Source organism: Uranotaenia lowii, chromosome 3 (genome assembly GCF_029784155.1).
Source record: "Uranotaenia lowii strain MFRU-FL chromosome 3, ASM2978415v1, whole genome shotgun sequence".
NCBI lineage: Eukaryota > Metazoa > Arthropoda > Insecta > Diptera > Culicidae > Uranotaenia > Uranotaenia lowii.
In genome coordinates, this window is record NC_073693.1 from 151,992,700 (window position 1) to 152,012,025 (window position 19,326).

Sequence of the window (19,326 nt, forward strand, 5' to 3'; positions counted from 1 at the left end):
GCTTAGAAAACTGATTTAGTTGTGCGTGCGAAAGAATAATCTTACAATTGAGCTCTGAACCATACCAACAGGTCAAGTCTGCCGCCTGACTCTGTTTCCGATACATCAGCTGGTGGGTCTTTTGCACTCAAAAAGTCATTACCCCGATGCGTGAGCTACCACTTAGAACTAGCCCACAGTGTGTAAGTTCCACTTTAAGAGCTTCCAACCAACCGGAACGTCTCGAAATGAGGGTGGGTGTATGAATTGACGATTGATTGAGTATAAATCACCTTCACAAGAACATGAGGTGCGTAATCTTAATCAATGAACACTTCCGATATCCGAGTAACGAAATACCTCATAAGTTATAAAATCAATCGGAACTAACTCAGTGGCTGTTAGTTTCCGAACTGTTCTGAAGTAGTTAGATAGATTTAAGAAAGCCAATAAAAAATGTTCAATTTCATTTTATTGCTGCCAGCTGTCTTATTGCCAGTTGTTGGTTCGTTGCCAGTCGAAAAAACTGATGGATTGTATCAAGAAAGTGCAAAAGAAGAGGTTCTGGTACAAAATTCGTTAGAAGCAAGTGGTGCAAAGCTTCAGAAGCATGATTTTGGGGCAGTGGATAGTGAGTTGGACGATGAGCATCTGGAACATTACGCCTATCCCAAGTACAAGTATGAATATGGCGTGAAGGATAGTGGCACCGGGGATCACAAAAGCCAATGGGAAACGCGAGATGGTGATGTAGTAAAAGGTAAGCCAAACGCACATCTCCCAGGAATTTTGGAATACAAAAGTAACAAAAGTTTATCAGAAACATTGAAACTTTATCAGAAGTTGTTGAAATTTTGAGCAATTGTCTAAAATTATATTTCTAGTAAATTTATACCAACTTTTCAGAAGTTCAACATTAGTAAAAAATGGAGCGAAGGCTTCATTCAACAGGCTCAGCCAACATAAACATGTTTCAAAATCACAAAAATGAGCGGTTTGAAATTGCCTCAAGAGAAATCACTTATAAAAGGAAAAATAATACATACTGATTAACTGGAACAACGAAATGATTCCTGATTACCATTTTGAATTTTTTCATTATGTTTTGTGACTGGTTGAAATAAATTTGAATTTTTATAGTTTAAGGCTTACTCCGTCAAACATTTTTTGTCAAAGAAATTATAATTTCTACGCTGGGAATGAAAAGTAGACATATTCCCCAACATTTCTGTCAAACTGGAATACAAAGTTGTTCACAAAAACTAATACTTTAGAAATACACAATCCTCCACTAGGTATTTGTTAAGGAATAAAATTCCAAACCAAGCTTCAACTTTAATATCAATTAAATGAGTTTCCTTTATAAAAATGACCAAATCGTTACAAGTGTTAAAGTAGGAACCACAAAACGCGCCTGATCAAAATAAACAAGTCAAAGAAATGTAATTAAGTACTATTTTCTAAATTTCTTAAACCAAAATGTCATATTTGTTATTTTTTTTTTTATCATTTGCGACTGTTGTGTACCACATAGTTTAAATTTACAAAAATTATAAATGAGAATCAGTTTAGGGAGATTCAGGAAGATTCATCAGGGAGAGTTCAGAAGAAATTTTTCAAAACTAGCAAAAAAAAAAGTTTTTGTGAATAGTTCGCAAGATTCACTAACGGTTCGCAAAAGATTTGATAATTTCGCATAAAACATATTCTTATAGAGCAGTGATGAGCAAAGCGCGACCCGCGAGACCTTCTTGTGCGGCCCGTAAAGCTTTTCTCTAAATGAATAATTTTTTCAAATTTTCCTACTATAGATTGTCAGCTATCATGAAATACCAGTCAAAAGTTTTGACTAATATTATTGACGTTTTTTAATTAAGAATATATTTTGTCCCTAATGTTTTTCAAAAATTTCAAACTTCGAAAAAAACAACAGCCAATTAAGCTTAAGACTGCTATGAGCACATTCCGGCGTTTGTTATTTTATCACTTCCGTCAAAGATGAAGCTGTATGATAAACATATCTGCCCAACAGATATTTTGATGAAAAATATAATTCTTTTTAGTCAAATTAGGTCAAAGCCCCTAATTTCGTGACACTTAATTATGGAAAAAAATGGAATCTTTAACAAGTAAAATATATTTGTTACGAGCAATTCAATCTATTCAAAATAACATATATATATATAAAATACAATGACTCAATCATCACAAAATTTACAAAATTTACAAAATTTACAAAATTTACAAGATTTACAAAATTTACAAAATTTACAAAATTTACAAAATTTACAAAATTTACAAAATTTACAAAATTTACAAAATTTACAAAATTTACAAAATTTACAAAATTTACAAAATTTACAAAATTTACAAAATTTACAAAATTTACAAAATTTACAAAATTTACAAAATTTACAAAATTTACAAAATTTACAAAATTTACAAAATTTACAAAATTTACAAAATTTACAAAATTTACAAAATTTACAAAATTTACAAAATTTACAAAATTTACAAAATTTACAAAATTTACAAAATTTACAAAATTTAATAAAATTTACAAAATTTACAAAATTTACAAAATTTACAAAATTTACAAAATTTACAAAATTTACAAAATTTACAAAATTTACAAAATTTACAAAATTTACAAGATTTACAGAATTAACAAAATTAACAAAATTTACAAAATTTACAAAATTTACAAAATTTACAAAATTTACAAAATTTACAAAATTTACAAAATTTACAAAATTTACAAAATTTACAAAATTTACAAAATTTACAAATTTTACAAATTTTACAAAATTGACAAAATTTACAAAATTCACAAAATTTACAAAATTTACTAAATTTACAAGATTTACATAATTTACAAAATTTACAAAATTTACAAAATTTACAAAATTTACAAAATTTACAAAATTTACAAAATTTACAAAATTTACAAAATTTACAAAATTTACAAAATTTACAAAATTTACAAAATTTACAAAATTTACAAAATTTACAAAATTTACAAAATTTACAAAATTTACAAAATTTACAAAATTTACAAAATTTACAAAATTTACAAAATTTACAAAATTTACAAAATTTACAAAATTTACAAAATTTACAAAATTTACAAAATTTACAAAATTTACAAAATTTACAAAATTTACAAAATTTACAAAATTTACAAAATTTACAAAATTTACAAAATTTACAAAATTTACAAAATTTACAAAATTTACAAAATTTACAAAATTTACAAAATTTACAAAATTTACAAAATTTACAAAATTTACAAAATTTACAAAATTTACAAAATTTACAAAATTTACAAAATTTACAAAATTTACAAAATTTACAAAATTTACAAAATTTACAAAATTTACAAAATTTACAAAATTTACAAAATTTACAAAATTTACAAAATTTACAAAATTTACAAAATTTACAAAATTTACAAAATTTACAAAATTTACAAAATTTACAAAATTTACAAAATTTACAAAATTTACAAAATTTACAAAATTTACAAAATTTACAAAATTTACAAAATTTACAAAATTTACAAAATTTACAAAATTTACAAAATTTACAAAATTTACAAAATTTACAAAATTTACAAAATTTACAAATTTTACAAAATTTTACAAAATTTTCAAAATTTACAAAATTTACAAAATTTACAAAATTTACAAAATTTACAAAATTTACAAAATTTACAAAATTTACAAAATTTACAAAATTTACAAAATTTACAAAATTTACAAAATTTACAAAATTTACAAAATTTACAAAATTTACAAAATTTACAAAATTTACAAAATTTACAAAATTTACAAAATTTACAAAATTTACAAAATTTACAAAATTTACAAAATTTACAAAATTTACAAAATTTACAAAATTTACAAAATTTACAAAATTTACAAAATTTACAAAATTTACAAAATTTACAAAATTTACAAAATTTACAAAATTTACAAAATTTACAAAATTTACAAAATTTACAAAATTTACAAAATTTACAAAATTTACAAAATTTACAAAATTTACAAAATTTACAAAATTTACAAAATTTACAAAATTTACAAAATTTACAAAATTTACAAAACTTACAAAATTTACAAAATTTACAAAATTTACAAAATTTACAAAATTTACAAAATTTACAAAATTTACAAAATTTACAAAATTTACAAAATTTACAAAATTTACAAAATTTACAAAATTTACAAAATTTACAAAATTTACAAAATTTACAAAATTTACAAAATTTACAAAATTTACAAAATTTACAAAATTTACAAAATTTACAAAATTTACAAAATTTACAAAATTACAAAATTTACAAAATTGACAAAATTAACAAAATCGACAAAATTTACAAAATTTACAAAATTTACAAAATTTACAAAATTTACAAAATTTACAAAATTTACAAAATTTACAAAATTTACAAAATTTACAAAATTTACAAAATTTACAAAATTTACAAAATTTACAAAATTTACAAAATTTACAAAATTTACAAAATTTACAAAATTTACAAAATTTACAAAATTTACAAAATTTACAAAATTTACAAAATTTACAAAATTTACAAAATATAAAAAATTTACAAAATTTACAAAATTTACAAAATTTACAAAATTTACAAAATTTACAAAATTTACAAAATTTACAAAGTTTACAAAATTTACAAATTTAACAAAATTTACAAAATTTACAAAATTTACAAAATTTACAAAATTTACAAAATTTACAAAATTTACAAAATTTACAAAATTTACAAAACTTACAAAATTTACAAAATTTACAAAATTTACAAAATTTACAAAATTTACAAAATTTACAAAATTTACAAAATTTACAAAATTTACAAAATTTACAAAATTTACAAAATTTACAAAATTTACAAAATTTATAAAATTTACAAAATTTACAAAATTTACAAAATTTACAAAATTTACAAAATTTACAAAATTTACAAAATTTACAAAATTTACAAAATTTACAAAATTTACAAAATTTACAAAATTTACTAAATTTACAAATTTTACAAAATTTACAAAATTTACAAAATTTACAAAATTTACAAAATTTACAAAATTTACAAAATTTACAAAATTTACAAAATTTACAAAATTTACAAAATTTACAAAATTTACAAAATTTACAAAATTTACAAAATTTACAAAATTTACAAAATTTACAAAATTTACAAAACTTACAAAACTTACAAAATTTACAAAATTTACAAAATTTACAAAATTTACAAAATTAACAAAATTTATAAAATTTATAAAATTTACAAAATTGACACAATTTAAAAAAAATGAAAAAAATTGACAAAATCGACTAAATTGACTAAATTGACAAAAAAAAAGGACAAAATATACAAAATTGACAAAATTTACAAACTTGACAAAAATTTAAAAAATGACAAAAATGATAAAATTTACAATAATGACACGCACATGATTAAAATGACAATATTTAAAATGTGGATAGCCTTGCGCGATTCTGGTATTGGTATGCTAGGCATACTTGGTTCGATTCTCGGTATCGGCAAGAAAACTATTTCGTTCGAATCAATAAGGATAGGGGAGAGTGGGGATACTTGATCCCTTTTCCTTATTTTCACCATATCTTTTTGGAAAAATTTAGCAACTTGCACTTTTTTAAATTTTCTGACAGCGTGTAACTTCAGGTTTCTATGCTCCTAAAATTAGAACGATACTTGAACCCGTAGATGAACTAGAAGCATTTTCGTGGGAGTTAAAAAAATTGCGATATTTTTGAAGTTAAGGGAGACTTGATCCTTTATTCAGGAAGCTCTAATCCATGGAAAAAAACAAACAAAACCCCAAGATAGAATGTTAATTGACTATTTTGGTCATGTTTGTTCTCATTTCACAATCTATAATTGTCAGAAAAAAAATTATAGCTTATTCTAAACCATGGGTGGCCAACATTTTCAACAGGAGGGCCAAATTTCAGAAAAAGAGATTGGCTGGCGGGCCAAAAAAAAAATGGGGTTTCAAAAACAAAACAAATAATATCAGATTTTTGATAACGTTCTAAGAACATTTGCCAAGATCACAGCGAGTATAGTCATTTTAATAAATCATTTTTGTCACTTGCATGTTTTTACAATTTTTGCTCCATTTTAAAGATAGTAGAAATATTGCGCAATACAAAATGAATTACCCCTACCAAATTATGTATGCACGTCATTTTTTTCAAGACATGTAAACCCAAGCAACCAGAATTCCCTTAAAAAGGTTCCATATAAGCTTAATCAGCTCTCGTTTGTGTCTGAAGAGAATGATAATCAGCCCAAAATTTAAGTTCTTAAAGCTACTTTCAAGTTCGTTTAGGTGGCTGTAGAGAACGATATTCAGCTTCTAAGAGAATGTCAAGAAACTTCTACGCGCCGAAAAAAAAATCCAATTGACAGATTGCTCTGACAACCACATGTCAGATTGCTATGTTGCCGGTCTATCATGGTCTATCTCATTGATTTTAATTATATTGTTTTGATTACAAAAGCTGCTTACACGCCTAGAGAATTGAACCGCTGCTCTCTAGGTTGCAATGAAACTCACCAGCCTCTCGACCAATCCAGCAATGGCTAATTGCCACTGTAATGATTAGTATTTAAACTTAATGTCATTTGAGATGATTGAGTGGGTTGGTCAATAGAAGGTATTTTATTTCGTTAAGGACTTTCAGTACACAATATGAATCATAACAAAAATTCGCATCATCAAAAATTTATTCGAATATCTTATTTAACACTAGCTGATCCCATACGAACTCCGTTTCGCTTTCAACTTTGAATATTTCATGAACAGTTTGCATGAAAGGCAATTGTCAAGCATTTTCCAGATACACTTCCAAAGTCATTGTTAAGTTATAATTGCAAAAATATTGGACGATCACTTTTTCTGTCGTCTGCTGCTAAATTTTATATCAAGAATTAATTGACCGTGCCAAAAAAAACCCGTGTATAAATTTTGACTCGATCTTTGCATAACAACGCTATTATTGCCAAAAAGTTAAACCCCTTTCGGTGGCCTCTTATACAATCTTAGATATTTGAAATCGATTACCCGTACCTCAAAACTACCGTGTGCAAATTTTCAAAGCAATCCATTGCATAATAACGTAAATATTGCTAAAAACTGTGAAAAATTAATTTATATGGACGACCCCTTTCGTCGACCCCTGGCAAAACATTTGACACAATCGATTGCCAGCCCCTGAAAACTACCGTGTGCAAATTTTCATCCCAATCCGATGTATAATAACGACTATATCGCAAATATATTGAAAAGTTAATATGGACGACCCCCTTTGCCGGCCCCTTACACTGAATTTAGTACTTGAAATCGATAGACCTTCCCTCAAAACTATCGTGTACCAATTTTCATCTGAATCCGATGTATAATAACGTCAATATCGTAAAAACAGCGAACAGTTAATATGGACGACCCCTTTGGCCGACCTCTTTCACACAATTTAATACCTGAAATCGATTGCTCGTCTTTCAAAACACTGTGTAAATTTTCAACACAATTCGACGAAAAATGACGTCAATATCGCGAAAACAATATTTGTCTTGTATGGACGAACCCCTTCAAAAAGGGTCATCCGAAAATCTGAAAACATTTTTCATCATTCCTGGTCCTAATGAGCATCCATGCCAAATTTCAGACCTCTAGCTCTTAAGACGGCTGAGTCTATAGAGGACAAACAAACAAACAAACAAACAAACAAACATACAAACAAACAAACAAACAAACAAACAAACAAACAAACAAACAAACATACAGAAATTGCTTTTTATATATATAGATTTATAAGAAAAATTCGAAAAAATCTTGAATTCCATTTGTCGATATCAGTACAGATATAAACAAAACAAATACAATGACAAGAAATTGACAGACATTTTTGACATGTCGTTTAGAATTCCCATATAGGTTCTTAAAAACACCTTCAAATATCTTAATAATGCGCTTTAGAATGTTACGCGAACGTTATCGACCTTCTTGAAAAACATTTTTGACATGTCGCTTAGATTTCCCATAAAGGTTCTTTAAAACACCTTCAAGTATCTTAATGGTGCGTTTTGGAATGTTACGCGAACGTTATCGACCTTCTTGGAAGAAGTTCCATTAAAAGCGCTTAGAAGTTCTGTTATCGAGAGTTTAAACTTTCAAAGGGCGATGGAAGTTCCTGAGTAACTTTTACGCGACAAGAGTCACCTGAGGTTCCCGTAATACATTTTTTCAGCCAAATGTGAACTTCGGAGTTCGGAGTTAAGTAAAAACGCGACTTTTGGTTGCTTGGGAATCCTCCTCGGTTTTTCCATCCCTGAAATGTCAAAATGCGTCAAATGTGCGTTACTACAATGGAGATTTAGTCAATTGTATGGTCTCCAAATACAACAAAATTATCGCCATTTTCCAAATTTTTCAAGTTCACCGTTCTCCTTAAAAAAAAATTTAAAAACAAATTTAAAAAAAAAACGCCGAATGGAATTTTTGAAAAAAGTAACGTACACAAGCTTTTGACATTTAAAAGATTTTTTTTTAAACAAAATTGATTTTTCAAAGTACGGACCTCAACCCAATCCAACTCTTTTCAAATTTTACAGTAACTCGATTCGACAAGTGTATTGGGAAAGCCTTCTACTATCAGGATGCATACGAATTTGATTGTTTATAATCATTGCACCTTTTTATAGTGAAAAAGTCGTTCTTCTGAGCGATTTATCAGTACCGAACCAATGCTTCATGTTTCAAGTTAGATTCTGTTAATTTTTCAGATTTTTTAAATTATATTCACATAATTTTACGTTTGAAAGAAAATAGCGAATGTCCGAAAATGTATGGAAAATTGTAAACACAACAATTTAAAAGCGTGTTTTCTCGAAATAAATTTTTATACACTTTTACCCTTGCATCTTGCACCAATTCAAAGAGATTTTAATATCTTCGATTAGAATTTAGTTGGTGTAGATTCAGATAAATTTATCTAAATGGTATATCCAGACCAAGAAAAACGTTTAATTCTTAGAACATGGTTTTCCAAAAAGAGCTTCACGGGCCACAAAAAGTTGGTCGCGGGCCACATGTGGCCCGTGCCGGGCCATGGTTTGGCCACCCATGTTTTAAACCCTTATAACATTGCATACTTACGGGCGCAATTTTTATAAACAAGAGAAAATCAATTATTTTAGCTCTTTTCTTCAGATAATTGATGGATAAATATTAGCTATTGGATAAATATTAGGAATCTCGTAACCAGCAATGACCACGATCATTGAGAAGAAGAATATACCGGAATCAATTGTACCCAAAATCAACATTTTAGAAAACTTTTGCTGGAAAAAGTTGGGTGTTTTCCATCGCTTTGAAAATATTGTATTTTGAAGTTCATTTTACACTCGAAAGATTGATGTATTGGAATAAATACTTTTGTTATAATATTTCCATGTTATGAACATATTAAAATGATGAAAAAAGATCTTCAAGTCACATTTTGTGAAATTTTTCAAACATAGTTCAATAACCCAAAAACTTATTTTGTTAAAATGTTTTGAGCTTCAACCATTGCTGTTTTGTTCCATTTGGCACATTTTTCTAGAACATTTGATCTTTGTACGACATTCCAGTTTGGAGATATAGCTAAGGAATCAAGTATCCCCAGAAATCAAGTATCCTCATTCTCCCCTACTCTTAAAGTGAAGTTATTCTCCTTCAGTTATAACATCTAATCTAATCCCTTTTTACTGTTGTACCTACCAAAAAGGTTCCAAACAGCTTATCAAAAAGCTGTCATACATTTGAATTGTAAGAGAAACATTGTTTTATGCCAATTTAAGCAAATATAATCGATAGTATATCTGATTTAAGTTAACCCCGTCTAAAGTTGCTCTCTCTCGACGAACCATCAGCCGTGGAAGCCCTAGAAGTCAATTCGAAGGCCAATCCAAACAGACATGCATTGGAAAGACCTTGATATGTCTATTAAATTTTGACAGAAAATCTAAATTTATTTCAAATTTTTAATTACATTTTTCTGTTCTTATTTGAAGGATCATACACCCTGGACGAGCCGGACGGCACCCAGCGAATCGTCGAGTATCAGGCAGACGACAAGGAAGGCTTTAAGGCTACCGTCAAAATCGTGGGCCATCCCAAGCCGGAAGTGCTGAAAGTACCGGAATCACGTCAAGTGCTCAAGGAGTTCCCAACAAGTCTATCAATCGGTGCCTACAGCGAGTTTCCAAGCCTACAAAACAGTCTCAATGGCTTCAATGGCGACTTTTTCTTCCCGGGCCAGAGCTACAGCACGTTGAAACGATACGACCTAGGGCCAATCAACTGGTTGCGATAGATTGGTAATGATCGAACAGGGCAATTGAGCTGTGAAGATGCTGCTGACTGGTGATCATCAATCATTGAGGATGATGATAACAATGACTGAAAAACGTACTGACGATTGGCGATGTAAGCGGTAGTGTTAACTATTAGCCGTTATAGAGAGAATCGTGTAAATAAAAATAATTGTGATTGAATCGTGCTGGAATGCCAATTTATTGAATTCCAACACCGCAACATTGCTTCATAATTTTACGTTGAACAGTTACAAATAAACCATTGAAGAGTTCTGTTGTTGTTTGTTGAACGCGATGGTCCGAATCCACACATATCACAGATCCATGTTTAAGTCTTCATAAGGAGCATAATTTTGTATTTTAGCATGATTAATAATTCAGGAATGAGATTTAAATAAATTTGAGATCATTTTCACCTTTAATGATGTTTCAAGGTATGCCAGATTGTCAACTGCAGACGACATAATTATTAGTTTTCCTTAAAAGGATCGGACTTTCAAAATGCGAATATTCCATCTTCTCATAGATAGTTAACAGCATTGAGGAAACGTGTGATCAAGTTGTTTTCCATTCACTAGTGAGCATCCCAACCAGATTTGACTTGCGACAGTTTAATCGCTTTATGAATCAATTAGTAATATCTAACTGCAATGTTTCTGCTAACCTTGCGCAAAGCTAAAACTATTGAAAGTACAACCATCTGGCGACAGACGGTCGAATGAATGATCATGATTATGGATGCTCCCACCATGATTCAGTCAACGAGAGGCTGGCTGGTCGCTCCAGTTCGGATCATCGCTGTGAGTGTTTTTGCCTCTAATTACCACCAGAGTTCTTGTGACTACTTTTACCGCTTAACATTCGCGGCTGCAGCTTCGGTCACGCTTTTTGCAGATGAGTTGAATGTGCCGCTCTCTTCCTTCAAGTAGATACTTATTACACACTACTACAAAGTTCTGAGAGTAGGTAACTATCCGCGTCAGGTTAGTGATTTGTCGGCAGGTGAATGTGACCTTCTAGTCAAGGGGCTCCGTCGCAGGTCTTCAATTGCTCATCTCTTGGGTAATAAAACTATATTACTTCGACAGAGTTGTACTCAACAGAATACTCGTCTTTTGAAAAGCACGTTTCCAGAATTAAATGGAGAACGTTTTTGATAATATAGAAGCAAAAATCGAATTTTACTTTTATACCTACTAATTTTACCTTTAAATAAGACCATGTATTGTACTTGATAATATTATACATGACAATTAGAAAACTAACAGCTATTTGAAATGGAAATAATTAATACTCTAATTCCTCCGTTATTTGAACAAAACGGTACTTCTTTATCAATTTTGGTTTTATGGTCAAAGTGTATTTATTATTGTATAGTATTTTCATGAAAAGTCTTAAAGTAAGCGGTAAGCATCCATCATAATTTATTTCCACTCTCTTCTAATTAAAAACAATGGGGCTTGTTCTGCAAGTCACGTGACGTAACATGAGAAATTTTGCTCCTTTGTGCTGTGTCCAATAACCATCACAGGCTAGAAATTTTAGCTGCCATAAGCTACTTACTATTGGTCTTCGGAGTTCATCCATGCTTTTGTTTTTTCCCTGATGCTATTGCTGAAGTCAGGACAGAGAAGTTTTGATTTCAGGAGTCTCGTCCCTCGACTCGCAGAATGAGCCCCAATATCTGCTACTTACTGAAAACCAATCAAAACAAATGTATTTTTTTTACAAGATGGAAATTTGACTTCAAACCATAACTGCCGGGTGTTTGCTGTCGTGAGTGGGTTCGTCCTACTAAAACCACCTTGGGCTTCGTGTGCCAGATGTGCCCCTTGGTTTTACCCTATGATACTACATCAAGGGGTAGGCTGTGCTAATGCACTTATACATCTCACCCTTTTCCTCTTTCTAATTTTTTCCTCAATTTTTCCTTGATCATCGATTCTGCTTTATCCTTTTTCTCCTTCTCCTTTTCCTCTATCGCCAACTTCAGACTGGTACGGAAGACCCCGAAACGTGTGCCGGTTAGGTAACGCTTTCATAATAACTCACGCCCGTCACAGCATCCACTATCCCGGGGACCTCGAAACGTGTGCCGGTTAGGTAACGCTTTCAAAGTAAGTCGCGCCCGTCACAGCAACCACTTTCGCAGGATTTCTAACCACCAAGGCATGGCCGATTGAGAAACTACCAAGCTAGAATCCCGACACGACCACCCCGAATAGTATCTCCGCTTCCTTTTGCTGCAGGGAAGATCGTAGCTGAGTACGTGAGACCTTTTAAGTCCCACCACACGTTAGAGTCCAGATTAGGGTTATACCGCGCCCTAAGATCGCGTTGCTTTTGAATTGAAGTGTCATACGAGGCACAAGACCTTCCATTAGCTTGTCAAATTTGGTTACTATCTCGCTCTCTCCGTTCATCATCTTTCCTGATTCTTATCAGATCGCGCATGATTTGCGAGATTTCGTCGACTATAGCACGCCACGACTGCTCGTCGCGACACATTTCTCTCACAATAGTTTCAGCGTTCAAATTTTGAAGTTGTTGGCGCCTTGAATTGAACCTGGGGCAGACAAAGATAGCATGTTCTGCCGATTCATCCATCTCTACGCATTCCAGGCAATAAGGCGAGCTGATAAGCTTAAACCGATGAAGGTATTGCTTAAAGCACCCATGACCCGAAAGGAACTGCGTCAGGTAGAAGTTGACCTCTCCATACTTCCGATTTACCCAGTCTGAAAGTCTCGGGATTAGCCTATGCGTCCATCTTGCGTTGTCCGATGCGTCCCATTGCTCCTGCCACTTGAGCATTGACGCTGCTCGTTGAATATTACGCACTCCTCTAACAGCTCTTGCTCTGTAACATTCCATATTCTCCGCCAGAGTTATGTCGATGGAAATCATGCCCGCGATGACAAAAGCTGCATTTGCTGATATGGTCCTGTACGCACAGGAAACTCGCATGGCTATCAACCAATGTGTGCTCCGTAATTTGGATCTGTTGCGCTCTACCTCTATCGCAGAGCTCCAGGCCACTCCTCCGTATCGTAGTTTCGACAGTGCTATGCTCGCAAGGAGACGTCTCTTGCTACTCTTTGGACCATGGCAGTTCGGCATAATCCAGGCCAATGAATCTATGACTTTCGATGCACTTTCATAACAGTATTTGACTTGCGCACCAAAACTTAAGCGATGGTCGACCATTACTCCAAGGTATTTCAGCTGCTGTTTCGAAGATGTTGTGTGGCCTCCAACAGTAATCTCCATGTGCGACACAACTCTTTTATTGGTCACGAGCAGAACTTCGGTTTTATGGTGAGCTATCTGAAGCTTAACTCCCTTCATCCAGATGCCAACCCTTTCTACGGACACCGATGCAAGGTCTTCTACCTCCTCGATTGTTTCGCCGGTGATCATGAGCACGATATCGTCAGCAAATTCGACTATCTGCACGCCTGCTGGTGGTTTCAGCGTTAACACCTCATTATACATGGCATTCCAAAGCACAGGTCCGAGTATGGAACCCTGTGGAACACCCGCTGTTAGGGCAGTAGATCGTAACCCAGTTTCGGTTTCGTACGTCAGGATTCGATTTTCGAAGAAGCTTCCTATTATCCTGCAGAGAGTATTGGGAACAAGCATCCTGTGAAGCGCTTTGGCAATCGCTTCCCAGCTGGCATTGTTGAAGGTATTCTTAACGTCGATCGTCACAATGGCGCAATGACGAACACCTGTCCGCTTCTTCTCATAAGCGCGCTTCACGTACCCTGTCACCATACGGATTGCGTCCACCGTAGATCTCCCTTTCCGAAAACCAAACTGTCTGTCCGACAGTCCACTTCCGCCTTCTGTGTAGAAAATAAGTCTGTTTAATATTATCCTCTCCAGTAGCTTACCAAGGGTGTCCAGCAGTCAAATGGGTCTGTATGATGATGGATGCCCTGGAGATTTTCCTGGTTTCGGTAGAAGCACCAACTTCGCCGTCTTCCACGAATTTGGAAACGAACCCTCGTCGAGACAATTTTGTAGCACCACTCTGAAAGTATCCGGAATGGTCTGTACCGCCACCTTCAGCACTGCATTTGGGATTCCGTCCGGACCAGGGGCCTTATTCAGTTTCTTAGCGAATTTCACAAGTTCTTCGTTCGTTACTGGCTCGATGTCGTGGGCACCCGCATCATACGGGGTAAGTGCAACGATCTCTCTCAGTTTTTCCGGACACTTTTCGATTGGCGCCCTTGGACCCCCAAATCTCGCCAGTGCAACTCTATAGACTTGGCCCCACGGGTTATCATCTACGATCTGGCATAACGCTCTGTAGCAGTTTTCTTTGCTTGTTTTAATAGCTCGCTTAAGTGCCACCCTGGCTGCTCGGTAAACGGTACCTCTCGTTTCTCTGTCGGCTTCGTTTCTTGTTCGTTGAGCTCGTTGCCTGGATTTTAGACAGCTAGTACGAAGCTCAGCTATTTCTGAGGTCCACCAGTAAGCTGGTCGTCGCCACTACTTCGGTGTATTCCTTCTGGGCATGGTCATGTCGCACACCGCTACCATCATTTTCGTCAGCTGCTCAGCATTATGGACCTGCGATGCTTCCTGCATGTTGACAGCTTCGGTGCACACTTCCTTATCGAAAACTTTGGTATTCCATCTCCGCTCATGGACTGGCAGTTGCCTTACTGCCACCGGATTTCGGTCTTCTACGCTATAACGTATCGCCTGGTGATCGCTGTGGGTATAATCGTCACACACTCTCCAATTCATGTCAGTTTTTAATGATGGGGTCGCAAAGGTGATATCTATCACTGACGTTCTGTCTGGTATTCCATGCTTGCGATAGGTGCTGGTAGATCCAGTGTTGCACAGCTCAACCTCCAGTCTCGCGAAGGACTCTAGCAGACTGAGGCCCCTAGGATTGTTTGTTGCCCCTACTACCCCAATTAACCGCCCAAGCGTTCAAGTCTCCTGCTATCACTGCTATCACAGGAGCCCTTCCTGTCAGTTCGTGAGTGAGTTCATCCAACATTGTGTTGAACTCCCCGATCGTCCATCTTGGTGGAGCGTAGCAGCTGCAATAGAAGATGCCGTTGATTTTAGCAATCACAAATCCGTGCCGAGAATCTACCACTATCTCCTGGATAGGAAAACGTCCCGTGGCGTAGATAGCAGCTAATCCGGACCTGTCCGCTGTCCAATTACCGTTTCCAGACGGTATGGTTCTGATAAAAGCGCTACATCGCACTTCTTTTCGCCTACCGTTTGCTCCAGCAGAAGCTGTGCGACCTCGCTATAGGGTGCGGTTCTAAAGTGCCCCACTGACCACCCAACTTTTACACTCCCTGCCGTCAGTAGAATGTAGGCCGCTGTTGGCGAGAGACGAATCGTCGCAAACTGCATTCCACCATACACATTTCTCAGTTTTGTAGCTACTGGTTCATTACTCATACCAGGTATGCTGGAGAGTGCTTTCTCGAGCTCCTCTGCAGTGGTAAACTCATCCAAGTCCTTGCATTCAACAGATGTGACCTGCAATAGCGCTCGTACAGTCGGTTCATCGCCTAGGGTGCTTTCATCAAGCTCGAAGTATAGTGTGTCAAACAGTTCGAAATGGGAACAAAGGTCAGTGGTCCCAGGTGGACTTTATGGCGTAGCAGGTACAGTGTTCCTTAGCATTGTATCATGCGTCGTCCAATTGCACCCATGGACCCAGAGTAACAAACTGGGGGGACGCGGTGGCTCGCCGTGCCTTGGAATGCAATCCGTAAAATGAATTTACCACCTGGGTTAACAACTAATAAAAAAAAATGCAAACATGAAAACTTTAATGCCAGACACAATTTTTTTTTTGGCTTTATCCTATCAGATTGAGTTATAATCTTGATATATAGCTAGAGTGGTATAATTTAGCTAACCTTGCTTTAACTTTTTGTAATAATTTTAGATATTTCATATTCTACGAGTACTAATTTACATTTAATTTTTATATTAAAAAATTGAATATCAAAATAATTCTAATTAATGTTTTCGAAGCAGGTAAAATTAGGCAGGAATTTTATGAAAGATATTTTTTTTCTAAACTAGAATAACGAAGATTTTGATATGAAAGCATTATCTTGATATGAAAGCTTTATTGCCCGGATTGTCCGGCCCGAATATGTGCTGAAAAAATTCTGGCAACCTTAGGTTTGCTAGATGTAATTTCATTCGAAATTTAAAAAACAAACAAGATTTAAAAATTTTATGTTCATTTGAATGTTTAATTCAGAATTATGGTTAAGAATGCTGTGTTTGAGCTCTGAGTTTTGAATTCTGGGTCTTAACTTTTAATCTGATCATTTTATCTTGTTTTGGAAAGAGTATGATACGAGAGTTTATTTTGCATTTAATTTCTTCATTTTGAATCTTAATTTCGATCAAAGGTTTTACTGCTTATCCATCAGTTAAAAATAGTTGTATTTTTTATCATATAGCAGTCTCAAATATTTTTAATCATATATTCAAATTAATTGTTTTTATATTGACAACTTGGATTCTGTCGATTTTTAATCGAGCTATTATGTCGAAATCCTCATTATTACTGCTAAGTTTCAAAAAAGGAAAATAATTTTTTGTCCAAATGTGACTGATGAACAAAAACTTAATTTGAAATACGAATTTTCAGAACCATTTGCTATCTTTAAAAGTTTCATCTGAATATAGTACCGTAAACTGGGGGAACTTTGATCAACTTAGTCTGAAGTTAAAAAATCTGATAACTGTTTTCTACGTTTGAAAACCTTTAAACTGAGTTTCAAATAGGCAAAATTTGATTTCAAAGTAGTCGATGATTCCTTTGAATTCAGCTACAGTACTGTAGCTACAGTACTGTAGCTGAATTCAAAGGAATCATCGACTACTTTGAAATCATAGTTTCATTCAGCTTAGAGGTTCTTCAAACCTTTGATTATAAGAGGCTAAATTTGGTTTGTAGTTGGAGATTTTTTTATATTACTTAAAATGTAGTTTTAAAGTTTTAAAATATCTGTTTTTTTTTTTCAAAGACTCACAAACAAACACATCTCCTGATAAAATGTTAGTATTTTAAACAAATGGATTGTTTATATGAAAGTTTTACTTTTTTGCTTTATATTGATATGTATTGATTTAAAGTTATTTTAATGGTCATTCTGTGATAATTTTTGGATTAAAAAAACGGACATTTTCTATGAGAAAGCCTGTATAGAACAAATGGCTAAAAACCCTATCAAATGGTTGAGTGTGAATAAAAAAAGAACAGAGAAACAGTGGGAGGACCAAGAGAATTGCATGATGGTATAATTTTATTTGTATTTGAGGCCAAAAAAATATTGAGAAAGGTTTATGATTTCTGCCCCTAAATGTATGCGATAACATAATCCATCTTTTGAGTATATTTGTTTTCAAACGAAAGCGCTCAAAAATTCAAGTGAGTCCAATTAAAAATATACTGTTATAGATGTTTTAAACCTTCAGTGCTAATTTTCATCAAAACCATAATTTTGATGATGTTGAGATACGTTAAAACCAAAATGATAAAAATTATCCCGAAACATGAAATCTGGTTTCGTGAAAAAATATTTAGTTATAGCCACTAATGTCGTTTGAATATTCTGCTATCAATGCTCATGCTTTATACCCCTTACCTCAGTAAGTATTTTTTAGTGTTACAAAAAAGCAAACCCTTCCAAAATATTCGGAAATGAATTAAAAAGGTTATCAATGTTCCCCCAGTTAACGGTATTGAAATATTCGATTTCAATTCATACGCGATCTCAAATATAGGGAATCTTGTCTTTCAATCGGTTAATTTATTAGTATTAGAATTCTGATTAACTGTAAACTTGTATTACTATACCTTCGTCTATTGATCTGTTTTAAGAACCAGAAATTGAAATCTGTAAGCAGAATCCGGAAACGGAGTAGGTACTGTATATTCGTTTATGAATATTATTTTGAATTTCCATTTACTCTATTGTATGACGTTCGAAAATTTAAACACAGTAGGGGAGAATGGGGATACTTGATACCCTTTTCTTATTCTCATCATATTATTTTTTGGATAAAATAAGCATAAAATTAGCAGTCTTTTGCATTTTTTTGACACTGTGTAATTTCAAGTTTTTATACTTTTAAAACTACAACTATACATAAACCCGTTGATGAACTAGAAGCATATTGGTGAGTCGAAAAAAGTGATATTTTTTTAAGTTACAGGATACTAAAAGTCCGTTGACTATTTTTTGCCATGTTGGTTCACATTTCTTAGTTTTTAAGTATCAGTCAAAGTGGATTCTAAAAGTTTATTTACTACGCTATAGTCATTGCAGACTTTAAGGCACAAATTTTAGTTCTTAGATAAATGCAGTATTTTCAGTCCTATTTAACAGATAATTGCTTAATAAATATTAGTTATTGAGCAAATATAATACATTTGTGATAACCAATGATCACGATCCATTCAGAAGAGAAAAACATCTTTTTGGACTCTAGGGATCAATTAAAACCAAAACATTCGTTTTAGAACACTTTTTCCAAAAAAAATGAGAGTTTAATATTGCATTGAAAATATGACATTATTAATATTGATATATTGAGAAATATTTGTGTTATAACTTTTCCATGTGGAAAACATTTTAAAGTAATTAAAATATCATAATATCACATTTTGTTAAATTTTTCAAACAAAGTTCAATAGCTCTAAAAATAAAATTTCAATTTTTTGAGACAACAGAATTGTTGTTTTGTTACATTTGGTACATTCTTCTGGAACATTTTATATTTGTAACACATTCCGGTTGCGAGATAAAGCGAAGGAATCAAGTATTCCCAGGGATCAAGTATCCTCATTCTGCTCTACGTTTTTTTAACGTTGCAGGATACGGTAACCTTACATGTAGCCCTTTAATCTAAATGAATGAATTTGA

At 32.9% G+C, this 19,326-nt stretch overlaps 1 protein-coding gene across 1 annotated transcript; it reads left to right on the forward strand.

Annotated features, from left to right (window-relative positions):
• The first annotated feature begins 435 nt into the window (after positions 1-435).
• LOC129752733 (uncharacterized) lies at positions 436-10,566 on the forward strand. Its single transcript, XM_055748503.1, has 2 exons — positions 436-739; positions 10,082-10,566. Exons 1-2 carry the CDS (start codon positions 436-438, stop codon positions 10,381-10,383), a joined length of 606 nt encoding a protein of 201 aa, XP_055604478.1. The 3' UTR covers positions 10,384-10,566.
• Positions 10,567-19,326: the final 8,760 nt, after the last annotated feature.